Source organism: Xiphias gladius, chromosome 13, assembly GCF_016859285.1.
Source record: "Xiphias gladius isolate SHS-SW01 ecotype Sanya breed wild chromosome 13, ASM1685928v1, whole genome shotgun sequence".
NCBI classification, from domain to species: Eukaryota; Metazoa; Chordata; class Actinopteri; order Istiophoriformes; family Xiphiidae; genus Xiphias; species Xiphias gladius.
The window spans coordinates 5401703-5420262 of NC_053412.1; the positions used below are offsets into that span (position 1 = coordinate 5401703).

Below are 18560 nucleotides of genomic sequence, written 5' to 3' on the forward strand. Positions count from 1 at the left end.
ACACGCTCGCATCCGCAGCCATAACAGAGCACTCAGCTACATAAACAAGGCTGCCTCCAACCTCTGAAGACAGATGACAACAGCAGATGTTGAACACCACCCCACACACATTTTTACTTGCTTCTATGTACATGCACTAACGCTGAAGTCCAATGGCAAACCCAAGACTGAAAAAATACCCCCACATCAACTATTTCCATAGTAATCTGGCATCTTATTGAACATGCAGTGTGATTGATGCTTCTCAGAGCATTTAGGTTTTTTTTTTTTCTTTTTTTTTTTTTTGTTCTCCTCTCAGTCAAATAAATCTTTTGCCTTTTCTCACGCAGTAATTAGCTCGAGCCTGGACAGAGGCCTGTTTTTCATGGCAGCCCGTCCTTCCTGACATGCTCGGTGACAAAGCGCAGACCGTCGTCACACCGTCCTCTGGTCCAACTCAAACATTCTGCTACGGCTAAAGTGCAAATGATGTGATTGTCCCTAATAGGTCACAGGCCGACGTCCAGCTGTGTTTCCTTTGTGAAATTAATTGCTGAGGGCGCATGTGTGTGTGTGTGTGTGCATGTGTGTGTGCGTGTGCGTGCGGGTGTGTGTGTGTCTGTCTGTGTCTGTATGCGTTTTTTTTTTTATGGACGTGAGTCTGTCTCTGTGTAATGTAGGTGAATGTGTGTGTGTGTGTGTTTGTGTGTGAGATATGTGATATTGCTGAGGAAGCAGTAAACAGAGCACTGCCCAGTAACTGCTCTCTATGTGACAGTTACAGGAGAAAGCGGTCAGACGTGTTTCCACCTAGGGGCTCCAGCCATCTCTGTATTTGCAATGTTAATTCGATCCAGGTTCATCTCACATTACAGCATTTTGTGGATCATGTCTTCACCATTGGAGGCGTTAAGACTTCAGCAACATGCCTGTAAAGTAATCTAAAATAGTTGTAATGTCTCGTAATCCAGCACACTTACAGTATAATGCCTCCCAACATGACACGGATGGAATTACAGTTATGATGAGGCTGTTTACAATTTGCTGCGTGAAGAGACACAGCATGCTTCAGTCCATTATCAGGGCTTCTAAACGAATCGTGCACAGTTGTATTTCACAGCACTTGATAGCGTAAGTAGTTACCAGGATTCCTGTTGTGGTGCAGACTAAGAGTCTAGAGCCACGCCAGCAGCTCTCTGGGGTTGTGTTTGGGCACAGCGATACTTTGAGCTAAATGACATATGCACACAATGAATGGGTAAAAATCTGTTTGTGGTCTTAGGTCAGTGTACAGGACAGAGTAATAACAAGAGTGCAAGCAAAACTCAAAATTCAAGCAATACTAATTTATACCCATGAACTAAAAAAGTTTACAGAAGTACCACATTATGAAACAGCCACAAAAAAACAATCTGATCTTCAAGTGTCCTTCGCTATGAGCTTCAGCATCTGTAGCTGAATGGTGGTTTTCCAGGGTTTTGGTTTTTCACACTGGTTCACAAATATCCACAGTGCTGCCATAAAGCAGAGCTGTAAATGTAAAGCTTACTTGTGTATTTAAGCTCAGGCCTAAATTGTCTGTCGACAAAGTCTTGCCTCCCACTCGCATTCGCTGGATCATCTCCAACAAAACCTCTCGGTTTGCTCCGGGTTTGTGCAGAGTTGTTCAATAAAAGGTGATGATAAAAGTAAAGTACCTGCTCCAGGTCATGGGAAAAACAATAAAGGAATTCTTTAGGGTGGATTTTCCCCTGTAACCCTGAAGTTTCATTTTAATGATAACATGACATTCAATTCATTCATTCAATTTGAGTGGCTGGAGTTTGACCACTCTTTCATTAGCTGACAAACTACTCTTGAGCAAGGCACTCAAGTCTCAGCATTGTTCAAGAGCCACTATTCTTATCCTCCATCGCAAGGTGGTGGGCAAAGGAAAAAAATGTTTGATCCCTCTACTTCCACTCTGTCTGCTGAAACGGTTCAAGAGGCCCTCTAACTCTCAAGGACATGCTGAAATTGACTCGTAAAGGCACTGCTACCGCAGGGACAGTGAGGCAATTAGAGATGACAGATATTGCTAAAATAAGAAAGCTGCATCAGCTGTAATTCTGGGTTCAGTTTGATACTGCACTTAGCAGCCGAATTCGTGCGTGGACTGTAAAGTGTGTGGCGGTGTTGTCACTTGAGTGTCACTTTACGTAGTTGTGCTTTTAGTGTTCTGCCTGTTGGATCTTAATGGAACATGCAGTGCACGTCACTGTGGTTGTTCTGTAGGAGTGTTCTGTTACTTTTACTATTGAAATGTAATACAAGTGACGCTAGGTTCCATTCAGGAAGAAGACGAGGCTTTGAAAAACAGGAATCAAAGGCCTAATCCACATTGACACCCTATTTTCCAAAAACAAGCAACAGGACGTCAGCACATGCAATTTGCTTTAACGTAGCTGAAGGGCATCCAAAAATTAGCATTTAAATCAGATATGAGAAACTAGAAAGTGTGAGTTCTCCCCTGAAACCAGAACGAGATTTTCTGTAATTGCTTTCAAATCAGAGCTGTCCTCTGTGACTAGCTGAGCTCTGGTGTTAATGCACACACTGACCTCTCGCGCTCCTGCTCCAGCAGGTTGGTGAACTCGTCGCTCTTTTTCATGAACTCTCCGTGGTTCCTCTTCTCGTCCTGCAGCTTGTACAGGGCCTGTTTATGTGCCTGTTCCACCATCAGCAGCTGCTCTAGCATCCGCCGGTATGTCTCCCTCTGCTTCTCCACTAACTTATCCAGCTGTGGAGTAAGGACACAGCAAACCTCTGTCACACATGGACTGCTGTGTTAGTCAGTCACAGTCATATTTTAGACTAAATAGTTTTTTTTTTCTTTAGTTATAATTGAGGGTTGGTGTTACCTCTACCATTGGCTTCTCATAAATGTCCTCCTGGAAGACGTCAGACTTGCCCTGGATGGCGTCTCTCTGCAGGGCCTGTAGAACTTTTTGTGGTGTGACAAAGCCGTATTTGGCCTCCAGCAGGGCCAAGTCGATTTTCTCAGCCTTCAGCACTGTGATCACCTCATCTCTGGCCTGCAGTTGGAGAGGAACGTGAATTTGCTTAGATCCAGGTGGCAGCAAGTAATTCCTTTCATCAGACATCTTTACATACTATCAAAATTGCCTCAGAAAAGGTACCATTTTCTCTGTCTTTATTTACTTCTTTTCACCATTTATTACGGTACAGCAGGGGTTCTTAACCAGGAGTATGTGTTCTCAAGGAGGTACTTCTGCAGTTACTAGGGGCTACACTGAAACATTGTGGAGCTGCTCAATTAATTTGAGGCATAGAAATTATGATTCGGTCAAAAAAAAAAAAAAAAAATATATATATATATATATATATATATAAAATATATATTTTCACATATTTGTGTGAGAAAAATTAACACGCAAACATGATTACAAATTGGTGTGAGGCTGATCTTATAGTATACAGTTACAATAACCAATAACATGAAAAGGAGTGAGCAGGCTATCAGAAAAGTCCAAATTAATTCTAAAAGTATCCAAAAAGTAAGTAATACGAACGCAAAATTAACCAAATCTACTGCAAGAAAGAAAGAGCGAAGAAAAACTATCAAAATGTTTCTCACAGCTGTCCCCACTACGGAAAGGGCAGGATGAGAGGCTGATAAAGTTTGCAGGAGAGGCCTTTCTGAATTTAATTCCACTTTTGTAGGTTGGTATATTATCTACAAAAGACAGTCCGGTGCTGTGGAAAAGATTCTTCTATCTCTGCTCTGCTGTTTGTTTTTGTCTGCTTTGTTTCCTTGTGCTGTATCTACCCCCTTCAACTCCAGCAGTTAGGCAGACTTTGCCTTGTTGATATCATACAACAACACTGCCAGGGGATTCCTGGATCCCGAGTGACAGGAAGTCGCCTCAGCTGTTAGCTCTCCATTAACACGGGCTTTTAGACCATCTTGAGTGCCCACTGCCCGCTGAGCCACCGTGTCTGACTATATGTCCAACTGGGGTCAGTGCCATGTCTGCTGGCCTGTCTGCTGCTGTATTGGCTAAACGTTCCCAGGGCTGAATCCAAGTTTGCTAATCTCTGCAGTTTAGATTACCTGCAGCTCTCCTTCCAGCAAGCTCAGTAGAAAGACGAGGTCATCTCGGGAAAGGTCCCTGCCTTTCTCCCTCCGACCGCCCTTTGCAGCACCAGTGGTGCTGCCACTCCCACCGGCACAGTTGCTGTTCTTGTCCATCTTGAGATTCCGCTGAATGGTGCCGGTGTCGTCCGGCGGCTCACGGTGTCGGCTGCGGCGCTCGGCCCTTCCTGAGGGCTCTTCTCGTTCTGTTGATCGTTTGCGTGCCTCCGCCTGCTGCTGCTGCTGCATTGGCTTGGCCTTGGTTACGTCCTCCAGACTGTTGCTGCGGGATCGCATGTTCCTCTACCTGTGGAATGAATGGAAGATGAAAGGAAAGGGATGTGTTTTAATATCCTGCACACAGACATGCGCATGCATTTTCTTCACCATGTGTCCCGTGTGTGTGTGTGTGTGTGTATCTGAGTGTCTTTGTGTATCTTTTACATCATTTATCTTTGCATTAATTCACAAAAAACAACAAGAATACATAATGTGCCAAATTTGAATCCATGACCTTGACTTCACTTAGAGCACAAAACACTCCGATGCTTTTACACTGTCATATGCAATCAATCCATGATGTTTAGTGCACAGTCACTCTGTGACGTTGTAATTCAAATTTTTTCTGTCCGGAGGATTTGTGCATTGGTGGGCATGGATGCCACTTTGACTCAACATGCCTCGAGTGCCGCGCTCACTGATGTCCTACATATCCCAGACTGCCTTTGAACAATCCCTAGACACAAGTTAATTCCAGAAAATAAGAAAATACTGCACAAAATAACACAGAGAGCACAAAAATGCAAGGTACTGTACATAACCAATAGCAGTAGAAATGTTTACTTTTGGACTTTCCTTTAATCGTCCTTTTGAGAGTGTGCATGTCTAAATATGATTTCTGTTTATTTCATATCAGACTGTCCAGATATCACCTTTTCTGTCATCATACTGTAAGCGGGTCGTAAACCAGACCTTCATCCTACATCCAGTCCACATTTGTCTTCTGTGCAGCTTAACAGCATGTCGTCATTGCCTTCCATAACATTATTAGCCACTCAGAGGAATAGAGTCATCATCACCACGTCGTACCACCGGCCACAAAGCACGATTATGCTACAAATTCTTTGACAGTTCCAGAACTTATTTGGACCCCGGAGCTTCGGTCCTGTTGCAATGAATTACCCAAAGCTGCTGACCGTCATTCACGGCTGATGAATTTCCCCACAATGTGAAATTTTTTTCTAGAAAAAGGTGCCCAAATCAGTCTGCCAGAGGATTCAGGCAACGGAACACTGTGGTCTTCTTGTGTACCTACTTAGTCTTTTTTACAGATGTTGATAGGTGGCCTGATGTGTTTGGGCCTGGAGAGTGATCGGAAAAAGGGGTAACTTCAGCGTGGATGACTCGGTGAGCTATGAATAAAAAAGCATCGTGGCTACCTACCAAGGTCTGTTTGGAGTATAGAGTGTGTCTTTGTGACATCTGGTTTATGAATGGGCCATTCAGGGACTCACTGACGATGATAAATCAAGCTATGATAAATAGATGAATGCCGTAAGCTGCAAACTCAAAGGGAAAAGAACTGTGAGCTCCTTTGCCAAGTAATTTATTACTTTTCAGCATTATGTTCAGCTAAAGTAAATATATCCAAAAGGCAAACCAGAACTGAAACAAAAGCATGCTGGGACTCATTTCAGAGTGTTTGATGTGAGAGAGAACAATCTGCCCAAAGGCATTACATCATCATCCATCCAGCTCGACTCACATCAAAATGTTTCCAACTAACTGAGCCTGAGACTTGCAGTTCCAGCTAAAGACATTATTTCACAACAATATGCTCACTCTTATTTTGTCCTTTGTAACTGGGCAACACTCAATGATGGTGCCAGTTTAAACAGTGTGATCCTGATAACTTTTCTAACATTCGAGGCTTCCTGGTAGCTCAGAAAAGGGTCGTCGTATCACCTTTTATCTGCACTCAGGCTTTAGTAGTACATCCACCGTAGTGCATCCACTCAGACCACAGAGATATTTTTAGTCATTTAGAGAACAATTGATCAACTTGTATTTATTCATATAAAAAGGAGGATTGCAAAATACTGAATAAAATCGACTGATAAGTCAATGAAATTGTCTTAGACAAGGGCATTTTTAAGAGTGGCACTGCAAGGATAGAGCTGTTTTCAATTTATATCCTGAATTACCTGTTGGTCCCTATTTACTTTTCCACGTGCCAACTACATTATGATTTACATGGCACTTAACTACTGCTACCAAACTATTTATTCATGATTCTTTACAACTCTACTCCACTACTTTTCAGTGGCAAATCACTCTGTTTATTGAGGGTTATTAAGCGGATTGAGATTTTACAAACAAAGCATAGGACTGCAATAGCTCCACCTTGACCAGCTATAAAAGTAAAGATTTTTCCCTATACATCCTTGCATCAGTAATAATCATTGTAACCAGAGCAAGAGACGTTTTTCCTGAACGCCTGCAATGTGAACTTTAATACTTATTTTTGCTGATAATACATCCGTTTTCTTTTATCTTAGTAGAATATTGGATGCAGGACTTTTATTTGTAAGTGTTTTTACACTGTGGTCTTGCTATTTTTACTTAAGTGAAAGATTGTAATACCACTTACATCCACTAGCCAAACTTAAATTATTTAAATAATTCAAAGGCACCTCAAAAGAAGAGCAAACCTCCAACCAAAACTACGAAAGAAATGTCACTAAAATTAGTCTGAGTTTATCCCTTTTTTCAAGTGGGATACAATAATAGCTCACATTGGTGGCCACCTAAACTTAGCGGTCTGTACTTGTGTTCACCCCGTTCCAAGTTTTTCCGTTTATTTTCTGTCCTATAAAACAAGGAAAACAAAGTTATTTTTAGTTAAGTTTAAAACAATATTTTTCAGCATCCGTCCAGAGTTGCCACTGAGACATGAAGACTGAGAGATGAAAATCTCACCATTCCAAGTGAATTTGCCTGAGACGGCCTAATTGGAGCTCAGAAACAATGTGTTCGAGACTCCTGAAATGTGCGTCCAGCCTCTGTGTGAGGCCCTCTGACAGTTTATGAGTAAGAAAGATGGCTGGGTGATTGCATTGTGCACACTCTAGGCAAGGCGCCACATGATTCAGAGCTGAGGTAATTCCCTGCAGTCTAAGACAGACTCCACATCAACGTACTCAGAGATTTGGGCTACAGGCGATAGACCAAACTGCTCAAAATGTGAGTGCGCGCAAGTGTGTGTGTTTGTACAGATTTATGTAATGTCCATGCCTTTCTGTACAATATGTGACGGATACAGTACAGTTTGTGTGTTTGTAACCCTACCCAGAGCTTCATAACAACCTTTCCTCATGAGGAACTGTACTACATGCACATTGAACTCTGATTAAACTCAGCTATTAGTCTCTTCAGCACAAGTGCAGGCTTCTTATATTTACAAACCCATGATGCAACAAACACAAAAATGCTCACACGAACACACGCTTGCATGAAAAGCTTAAGGAAACAGATTTGAGCTGAGATTGTGCAACAAATCCAAGGGTCAGACATGTAACGCAGCCCCGCTGGGATTCCTACATGTGCAAGTATCACGTATCTGCAAAATCTCCAAGATGGATCAGAAATATATCACATAGTTCATAAAAAGGTTCACTGAGGGGATGGGAAAAAAGCTTCACATTGGATCTGACATATCTCCAAATTGGTCCCTTACTGTCGTGGTGGGAGTCGAATAAATGAGTTTTGAGACCAGGGTTGCATCTCTGGTGAGTAATGGTCCTGATTTTTTTTGTAAACTGTGTTATTGGTTACTGGAAACTTGGAGCAAATGCAGTCAAAACTGGGAACACTGGAATGGTTAGCAAAAGCACAAAAGAGCTGTCCAAAAACTGTGCCGATCTTTGTTCGCGGATTGATGTGAAAATAATTTGTTGAACTGTAGTTACACTGCTCATATACCCATCTTTCATTATCCAAATACTGATTCCATTCAGGGACTTGTCCTTAGATTATTTAGAATGAGATCAGCAATGCCTAAAGTCCACTAAATGTACTAAAATTAATAGATGAACCTAATGCTTTGAACATCAAGCGCTCACCGATTTAAAGTTTTTAAATGTGAAAAAAACAAGACAAACTTTTAATTTTTATCGAGTAGACTTAAGCTGATTCACCTACAGTAGATATGATGAAACCAGAGTCAATGAAGTTTCCTTCATTATTAAGTATTAAGATTCAAAATCCCATCAGTTGCTATCAGTTTTACAGCGACACAGTCCAGATCTAAATAAACACAGGGTGTAAATAGACGCTTGAAGGCAGCAGGGCCTAATGAAAACACAGTGTAAAAAAAGATGCTGTTTGGACATTTCCTTTTGGCCTTCCTTCACTGGAGAAGGAGAAAAACACTGGCTCTTAAAATGCTTGTGTACACTGTGCGCGCACATATTTTCTCCATGACCGTGTTGTCTTGTGTTAGAGAAGGTGTGAAGACAAAGCTGCCAAAACACAAAGTTAATAAGCCACCATCTGTGGCATGAGATATCGGATGACCCTGTCAGAGCCAATTTTATCAGATTAAATCAGAATTATCGGAATCTATGACCAGTGATATTTGAATAAATTCAGGTGAAGAGATCTTTTTACTAGGAGACCTGATATAAACATCAACATTTCAAATGAAGTCACAGTATTACCCAATTTTCAAGCGACAGTTGTCTTGTTTGTACCTGTGCTTCTAATGCAATAATAATACATCATGATTTCCATCTGCTTAAGTACTCATTGACAATAACAGCATGAATGGATGGGTGTGTGACATGTGTAAAACTGCCCAGAGATTACTTAACCGCGCTTTGTCCTCTTACTAATTCCATCCAGCCAGTGTCAGGAGTTTTTGTCAGAGCAGCTTGAATAAAGTCCAATCATTTTTCATTTTGTGAGCGGGATCGGTGCCAGAAGGTGATGCTATGATTAACAGGTGCTCAGATCTTATGCAACGGACTTGGCTGCTTGGTTTGGTTTTGGCAATAAAGGCAACACACTGAAAATAATAATTTGAGCACAAGCACGATTATACGCGGAAGGAGAATTAATGAATGTATTTTTTTTTTTTGGTTTAACAGTCTATGACTTTTCTTGTCAGGTATGCATGCGTTTATATATGGATGGATAACATGAGGATCAAGGTTGGAGTGAGTGGACATGCATCCACGCTCACACAGCCAAAAGCAACGCTTGTTTTCCATCCAGAAAAAGAGCTGAATAGACACGCTGATCTGAAGCAGGTATGCCATGTTTCACACGTTACCGATCTTTGTTTAGCATGTCAATGTCTGCTAATTAGCACTGAACTCAACTGTGGTGATGGGGCTCGATTAAAAATCGGGAGATCACCAAAGTGATCACAATTCATCCTGACAGTAACATGAACGTCTATACCACATTTCATAGCATAGTTGTTGAGAAATTTCACTTAAAACCACAATCAGGATGGCACAAGAAGAACATCCATCAATCACTGAGGGCCGTAGGATTCATCCTTTGAGCACCTTGGATAACTATAAAAAATTTCATGGCAATCCATCCAATACTTTTTGAACTATTTCAGCCACACCGCTAGCATGGCTCAAAATTAGCAATATTAATAAAAACAGCTTGCTTATTCATTCATAAGTTTTCTTTCTCTCTTCCCCTCCTTCCCTGGGGCCCTTCCATTACCTCGTGCTCTCATTAAGCAATGAGGACAATGTCCGAAGCCAAAAGCAAAGCTGTTACTGGAAACAGTTGGCAGTTTGGACAAGTCTAGCCGGGACCACCAAGGTTTCTTCAACTAGCTACCAGGTCAAAAGGCCTATTCATTCAAAGAGTTTTTACGAAATGAACTCACGAAGCCACCCAGCCAGTGACTAACTCATAAACCCCATAGACTCCATATTTGTAATGGCCATCAGATAATTTTATCACACATCTGAACACTTCAAAAAGTGATTAAGCTTATTATCTTGGGGCTTTATGATTGTGGATCTTTTCTATGACTGCTGGGACTCACAATCTAATCCAACACCACACCCCTGCCACACGCACACACTTAAAAACCTTTTCCCAGGTGCTTCCCCAAATTTGCCAGTATACCGTACACCCTCACCCAGGACATCAGGATGAACACTTACTATCTGTGAAAGCCAAGAAAAGGAGGGCTTTCTAGTGATGACTTCACTTTTCATGTGAGCTGGAATTAAAGCGGAGGGGGGTTAAAGTCAAGAGGGTGAAAGGTGAGGAAACAGGTGTTCTACAAAAGCTATACCTCTCCGCTCTTTTATCGCTCTCACGCACACGCACACGCGCAAACGGCAGCCAGTGTGGACGGTTGGCATGCGAGTAGTAACGCGCAGGCACGCACGGAACATATGCACGCATGTACACACCCACCGCCGCACAGGCAAACACAAATCACAGAGTAAATTCCTGCAGCCTGACATCACGCTCCTGTCAGTATGATTGAGGGGAAGAGAAATGCAGATCAAAGGGAGCAAGGGAAAGATATAGCAAAAAAGTTTTGTTGCTGTGGCCTTTTCAAATTCTGTGAATTATTTTACAGCTACAGGAGCCGTCTTCCCACACAATCTGTTTGTGGCCCATGAAAAAATTGATCATGTGGAGGGCAAAGCTGGTTTCCGTAGAGAGGAAGGTGTGACAAATCAGGTCTGAAATGCTCATTTTCATCTCAGCATGGATTGACTCAAAGCAACGCTGTAGCGTCATGCATCATTACCAGAGGTAACTGTGTAAAGCAGTAGGTGAGCGGCTGAGAATGCGCTGAAGTCCGATCCGTATTTATCTCTTTGTTGCTGTCACTTCACTGCCGGTGAGGAGTTTAGATCCAGGTTGATTTTGCAGGCACTGCAAGCTACTGTCAAAGTCTCCGGTCCGTCAGTTATTTGTACCGTCCTTTGCAGCAAATATACCACACGTGCCTGCATAGTGCATTAGTTACTCATGATATCAATTATTTTTCCATCATTCTTAAGTCATTCCTGCTGAATAATGTCACGGAATCTTCATTTTCTTCCGTGTACATCGTTATTCACAACCATAATTATGTGTAAGCATGTATGCAAGGCCATGCACTGAAAGAGCCAAAAAAGAAGAAGAAAAAAAAAGAAAAAGAGCAGCAATTAAAGATTAAAGCAAGTGAAACTGAGTGTCAATGATGATTAAACTACAAACTTACAGAGCCGGAGGAGGTAAGAAAGCCCAGATATACAAAATCACACCGTTTCCTTTTGGCTCAGTGGGATGTTCAAGTTTATTTGGCAGGGCAGAGTGAAAACATCTTGGAATAAGCTTGATAAGAATGTAAAAGAGTTCACGTAAAACATCTTCTAGTTTTTATAGTGCAGGAGTCCGCTGTTTTGCATTTACCTATTAGACTTATATACTATAGAGTTAAGACAGTAACCTTCCTTGTACTGTGTAGCGTTTTAGAAACCCATTAATATAACAATGCCTAGATGTCTTAATGACATGCAGACAGATATACTGTGTGTGAGTGGGTTCAGTAATACCTTTACGTGGCAATACATACGTGCCCCTAGAGAGCACAATGACAGTTTTCGACAAATACTTTTGAAAAACGTGTGGGTCCTCTTGAGAATGTTTTTATCCATTGCAAAAAATAAATATGGTTCTTGTGTCTCTTCTTGTATTGCGGCATTTAAAGTGTCGCTAAGCAGTGTCAAATGCATCAGTAAGGCTACCAGCACCCAAAGAATGACTGTCAGGGAGCAGCACGCTGTGCCGGAGGAGTTTCGATCATCAAGCCAAAAAAAACGGGTGAAATGTTTACAAACAGTGCGAGTGTTGCTGCGGCAACAGGTAGCGTTCAGCATCCAGGTCTCAAGGTTGAGTGAAGCGCCATAAAACTGTCGGAGATGTTTCCTGCGAGCATTAGTGCCGCTGGACTGTTAAGCAGCGAGAGAAGTGATTTGGGAATTCCTCTGCACTGAAGTCGTGCACGGCTCAAGGCACGGGCCGGTAATTCCTCCGCAACGGCTGGGGAGGAATTCTTAGAGACGATCAGGCAGACAAACAGAGATGTTTCAGCTCACATATAGGCACGCTGTTATTTAAAGCTGCAGGATATATGACAGTGACCCGCTGCCTCAGGGCTTATGGCTGTCAAAATGCCTGTCTGGTGAAAAAGAACACTGCTGCACTTTTTTTTTTTTTTTAACGTCAAGGCCTCCTCTCTGCTAGATGATGCAATCCCAGGAAATCTTTGGACTGGCCTGAAACTGTAACAGTGTCAGCTCCACTTATTCCCCTGCAAGCAAGTCTCAGAGACAAGGGATCATTTTCAGTTGCAGCGTAGTTCCACTGTGCATTTCTAAATCCGATTATATGAAATAAGCCCATCGCTCTGGTAGGGACAGTCTTCCAGTTGGAAACGGAGCAGTGATAATAAATCTCACCTGTATCTTCTGGAGGCAAGAACACTGAATTTACCCGTTGCCCTGAAATACTGTGCTGCGCATATCAGGGGGGAATATCTGTTATTTAGTTGTCACTTGCCGTCGGTTCTTGCAGGACTGATGAAAATTTACTGCTACACAATGAGCAGAGGAGGAGCGTCTGTTTTTCAGCAGGGGGCGCCATGTTGCCATTAAAATTTCAATCTTCCAGACTCTCTTAGGTCAGTAAAGGTTTTCTAGGCGCAAATCTCAATAAAACAACATAAATATAGTCCTTACATGTGAAGTGGCAGAGAGTAAGGAAAAAAAGTCTTGGATTTTACCTGAAACTAATTCACAGATTCTGCTTAATATTTACTGAATGTTTCGTCTTATGTGTTTTATTTACTTAGACATGTTTGAAGACATAAAAAAAACACTCTGCTTGGAATTTAAAAAAGAAATGACCTTAATAAAAATTCTTCCAATTAATTCTACTCCTTCTCCATCAATGAATATACAAACATTCCCCTTTGCAAAAGTGTAACTACTGGAAACAAGATGTCTGTACTTCACTGAAAGGTCCATTTGTCAGTGTGTGTGCGGTGACGGTTTCAAGTTTCCAATCCACACTTGTGTAAGTCTGATACTGGAGCATGACTAACGCTCAAGCTAGTTGTAATGCCCCAAAATCCGGCTCATGCATACACATCTTAAAGTCAGACTTAAGGCCCAGAGAAACTTCCCATCTGGAGCAGATGAATGTGAAAACTGCACAAACTTCACTCTGCACAGTGAAGGTCAAACATTCAAGTGATTATAACAATAAGCCAAACATATTTTTTTAATATTGCCTTTATGATTCTCTGAGACTTGTCTCTACTTTGACACATATTACACGTTTGTCCATCCTGGCACAGTGATCCCTCCTCTGCTGCTTCTTCCTGGTGTTTCTGCCTTTTTTGTGAAAAGGCTTTTTAATTTTCTTCTGTGGATTGTTTTCCATATTCGACTCGTGATTGTACGGATTGAGGGTGTCGTATGGAGCTGAAACGATTAGTCAGTTAGTCAGACGGAAAATTAATTGACAACTAATCAAGCAGAAATGCATAGAAATATCTTCTTGCGGCTTCTCAAATGTTAGAATTTGCTGCTTTTTTGTGTCTTAAATGATAATAAACTGAATCTCTTTGGGTTTTGGACCGTTGGTCAGACAAAACATGCAACTTGCAGATGTCATCCTGAGCTCTGAGAGTGTTTTAGGACATTTTTTTAGACCAAACATTTAATTGAGAAAATAATTGGCAGATTAATTGATAACAGTTGCAGCTCTACTGACTTGCAAAACACGCATAGACATATATGTGATTTTGACCTGTATAAATTAAACTGACTTGACCTGACCTGAGAGAGACGACCCTTTTTACAGACTGACAAGAAACACTAATGGATCTGTTTACCATCTCTGAGCTTATCCGGGTAACACGACATCAAGTTGCCGACTGTAAGGACAATGTGGGTCTCCTGTCCTCTGGGAGAAGGCAAGACGGAGCATGGATGGGGACTCGTGCTTCCTCTGCTAGGTTTACATTTGAAGGAGTTTCAGGCTGGGAGAAGGGCCAAGTCTGATGTTAAACCATGAAATGTGGCCAAGCATACGTGCACTTAGTCTTACTTGCTGCGCTGAATGTTTAAATGAACGCACACACACACACACACACACACACACACACACACGCACATATGCTGTCTGCTTGTTTGTCCGCTTTTGAGTAATAGTGTTGCCATGAGAATATCTTTCTCATGATCTCATGACTGGCTCCAAGTGTTGCATTTGACAGTGTGTGTGTGTGTGTGTGTGTGTGTGTGTGTGTGTGTGTGTGTGTGTGTGTGTGTGTGTGTGTGTGTGTGTGTGTGTGTGTGTGTGTGTGTGTTAGTGTGTGTGTGCTTCCTGTGCATGTGTAATATATTTAACTGTTTAGATCTTCACTGTGTATTAGAGATTTTGTTATTTGTCCCACCTAGAGCCAAGGTCCTCACATTAACAAGTTGAAAACAAAAACAGACAGCAGTACAGAAGTTCAGCAACCTTCCAACCTGAACTGAGACCAGATGATTTTTTAATGCGACCAGTCATGCTGTTTTGATTCAAGCATCAGCGCAACAGAACATGACGCACATGACGGAGACTTTCTGTTGCTCTTTAGAGCCACAAAACCTGACTCTATGTTTAGCCCCGCGGACCGCCATGTTCCACTATACATGTTCTAAACACGCCCAGTATATTTAATATCCTGTATTGGCTTTCACATCCTGGCAGGTGCCCCATGCTCAGTGTCGTCAGACTGTAACCTTTGTCGATTCTGGAGCAGGTGATTATGAGAAAGAGAAGCCTGGGGACTGATGGGGTTTGAGTTGGCCAGTAGCTGCTGGGCGGTGATAATATCACCCCACTGGATGTCGCACTGAACAAGCCAAAAGTGAGGGGTCACCCAGGTCAGTGGCAGACTGGCTGGTGTGTTTCAGATGGTGGCAGGACTTTGCAAGGCTGGATACTAAACTTTAAAGCTGCACTAATCAGTATTTTATATGAACAATGGAAAAAATGCATAACGTGTCATTTGTATTGAAGAACTGACGGAGACCTCAGCTGTACGGAGCATTCTAGCGCCTTTCAGCTCATTGTTTTGGTCTCTCGTCCCCCAGCTGAACTGAACTGAACTGAACTGAACTGAAGATAGCTGTGGAGTCTGCAGAAATGCAGTGTTTCATCAAAATCATCGTCACTAACCTAGTCCTTGATCAGTCTCTGCATTTTCAGATCGATGGACCTCATCTGAGGTGTAAATGCTGCTGGTGCAGATGAAAAAAAAGCTTTTACCATAAATATTGCATCTGATTCTTCTTTTGCTTTCACTGATAAAGCATTCCCTGAAATAATATTCAGCATCTGTAATACATAGTTAGGCAATGTATGAAATGTAAATTTTTTTTACCTAAACCTGTGACCTGGCAGATAGAGGACAAGAGGAACAGAAAATAAATTGTACCTCCTACACTGCTGACAGGAAAAAGCTCTGCAATCAGTTAAAATGGAGCAACACATGAAACAAATTAGCATCTTATTCACATGACCACTGTGCAAAAGCCGCCAGAGCTGCTAAATGTGTTCACTGTGAAGTTGAATTGTTAAAGCATGCCACTGGTTTGGTGTTCAGTGGTAGAAAGCGGTGCAATTTATGTTTGGACCACTTTTCACATTTTGAATTTTCCCTGGTTAGGCAACATTTTAAAAGCATCCAGATTTCTTTCCCAATTTTACATTGCGACCCTCTGTTCCTCCTCCCCCTCCACCCCCTCTGAAGAGCGCCGTGTGCCCAGCATGACAGAGCAGTTCCAGACGGATCCAATGGTAGGAAGGTGCGAATAGCTGAAATGATCTGTCACCACAAAGGGCCACCAGGGAAGAAGACGAATCACCAACAAGCCCCAGCATCCTGACACCGTGATCCTCTCTGCTTAATCCCGGACATATACGCACGGATAAACACGTGCACCCCTGACCAGCAAATTCACAGTCAGATCAAGATAATGTTTGATCATAAATGAGTAACGGCAATATGAAGCGCATAAACTTTTGCTTTTTCAACAAATGGTGTCATCAAAACCCACACCACTTGACATGACTTCTTCCTAATATGGAGTTTTTCCCTGCAAGTGACTGTTTGTGCTGCTGTAAGTCTGTTCGACATCACTCTTATGGGAACTGATTCACATCTGCAAACACATTACCAATGGTACTACAACTATTTATAGGCCATAAATGACACTTTCAGAACTATTACAAGCTTCTCGAGTTAAACATGCTGGATCTTGAGGCCTTTTTTTCTGTATATCATCTAGGTGCTTTGCTCTGCGGGAACACTGAGCAGATTAATCCATCTGGTGTCGATACCGGGAGATTTGGGGCTCATTACTGTATTATACTTATTATAGTGAGCACGCCTTGCACACTAGCCCAACAGGAAACAGATTGTTGCACCCTCTCTTTGGTCATTTACAGTAGGCTGCTTCGCACCACGGGGAGCGGAAATGATCCCCTGAGCAAGAAGTTGGGGTTTTGTGGTACAAATTCAGTGCAAACGTTTTTACTTTTCAACATAGGTTTAGATTTTTGAGTTTATTTTTGTACCTTTATACCTTTAGTATCATATGATATTTCATTTCAGTTTAGTTTTTATTTAGGGTGTGTTTTGTAGTGTCCGAGCAGGTATTTTGCAGATTCTACTTGTGCAACCTTTATCGTGTAATCATGTTTTAGATTATAGTTGATGATATTTTTTCCCCGTCACCAAAAGGCAGTAAGGTTTAAATTAATCTATTTAACACTGGACATAAACAACAAGATTTCAAGATTATAAGCATTTGACAGACATTTATGTCTTTTAACACAAATACTCTACTGTTTTACTACAGTTTATGGCAGTTCAAGCTAGTATGTCTTAATTTTAGGTTGTAATAATAACCTTGCTGTGGTTTTCAGTGTTATTCGGAGGTTACAGGTCTTCATTGGGGCCCTTTGCTCTTTTCAGCCAGCAGAGGGCAGCACTTTCTTATTTTTGGGAGTAGCCTTTTTTTTTTTTTTTTTTTTTTTTTGAATGATGCTGCTCAGTTTTCTCAGAAATGTCCACATTGCATATTTATACAGTTATTTTTTGACAACTCGTGTACACAGAACTTTTGGCGCTGGTTTGGATTAAATGCAGGTAGACCACCTACACCTGTACTGTATAGCACAGAGGAACCATCAGGAGGAACACAAGGGTCGTGACAATATGACTGATGCAAAACTGGTTGGAAAGCTACAGTAGGTTGGAGGCAGCTCGCTACAGTGGCCAAGAAGTAAAAAACACACTGCTAAAGAAAAACAAATTTCTCACAGTTTGCTTCCAAAGTAGGAAACTGATTTGCAATTCACAAAATTAAAGACAAGCTCTGTAATACTTACTTTCCTGTTTTGACACTTTTGGGCGCTTGGTTTTGCTGTTGTGCTTTTGTTTTTGTTTGGCTGCTTATGTAATTGAGTCATTTGTTTCTGTTTTGGGAATGTGGTGTGGGTGGGTTTTGCTCTTCCAGTCTGCCATAGTGTAGTTTACTGGTTGTTAAATGGACCATTGTGTTGGCCTGCAGACAGCTTGCGTCGTCAAACACCTTTAAGGAACTGGATGGTTTTGTTTTTAGATCATCTTACGGTCACAATCGAAAGAGGGCAATGGATTTTTGATCAGTAACATAACTTCCACCAGCAAACAGACACTTTAACTGAAGAATCACCTTGCCTAGTGTTTTGTCGGGGGGGGGGGAGAACATGCAGGTACCTCTCATTTCATGCAGTGGACCCAACTGCTTTCAAGTGAAGTTTCTGCATTAGTCCCCTGACTGAGGACTGACAGGAGATCAGAGTCACAGGTTCAGCAGGCTGTCACTTTGTCTGTAGTAAGTCAGTCTATAGCTATACGGTCCTAGAAGTCACGTAAATGTGTCCGTCTGTCTCACCAGCAGGTATAGAAATGATTAGAACTGAGCATGCCTTTTTCTTCTGTGTCTGTTCAGCTTGAGCCTCTGGTCACTCAGACAAGCAGTGACTTTAACAATGCTCCCCTTTCATTCAGGTTTTAATTATTATAAAAACCAAAGTTTCCGAATGAAGTGTAGGGGTAAAAGAGCATCCAGCTGAAAGAACGGGGAGACAGATGGGGACAGAAAAAAAAAAACTGAAGATAAGAAGAAACAAACAGGAAAAAATAAACAACAAACTCCAGGCATCAGCAGGCAGCAGGCACTCATTCATTCACCTTTACATTCCCTGTCTGTCCATCCATCTGTATAGTGACAGAGGATTGACAGAAGAGGATTACAGGGTCACAGCATCCATCAGCTGGCCCACATGCTGTCACTTTGCCCTCACCCCA

The 18560-nt window shown here is 41.9% G+C and overlaps 1 protein-coding gene across 2 annotated transcripts in view; it reads right to left on the reverse strand.

Annotated features, from left to right (window-relative positions):
* filip1l (filamin A interacting protein 1-like) overlaps window positions 1-18560 on the reverse strand; it is a 70783-nt gene that overhangs the window by 41504 nt on the left and 10719 nt on the right. For both annotated transcript variants that reach the window (XM_040141970.1, XM_040141967.1), the window contains exons 2-4: window positions 4094-4421; window positions 2880-3053; window positions 2580-2758 (exon numbers count right to left, since the gene is read on the reverse strand). In XM_040141970.1, the coding sequence (XP_039997904.1) occupies window positions 2580-2758; window positions 2880-3053; window positions 4094-4411 (671 nt within the window). In that variant the 5' untranslated portion in view covers window positions 4412-4421. The remainder of the gene's footprint in view (window positions 1-2579; window positions 2759-2879; window positions 3054-4093; window positions 4422-18560) is intronic.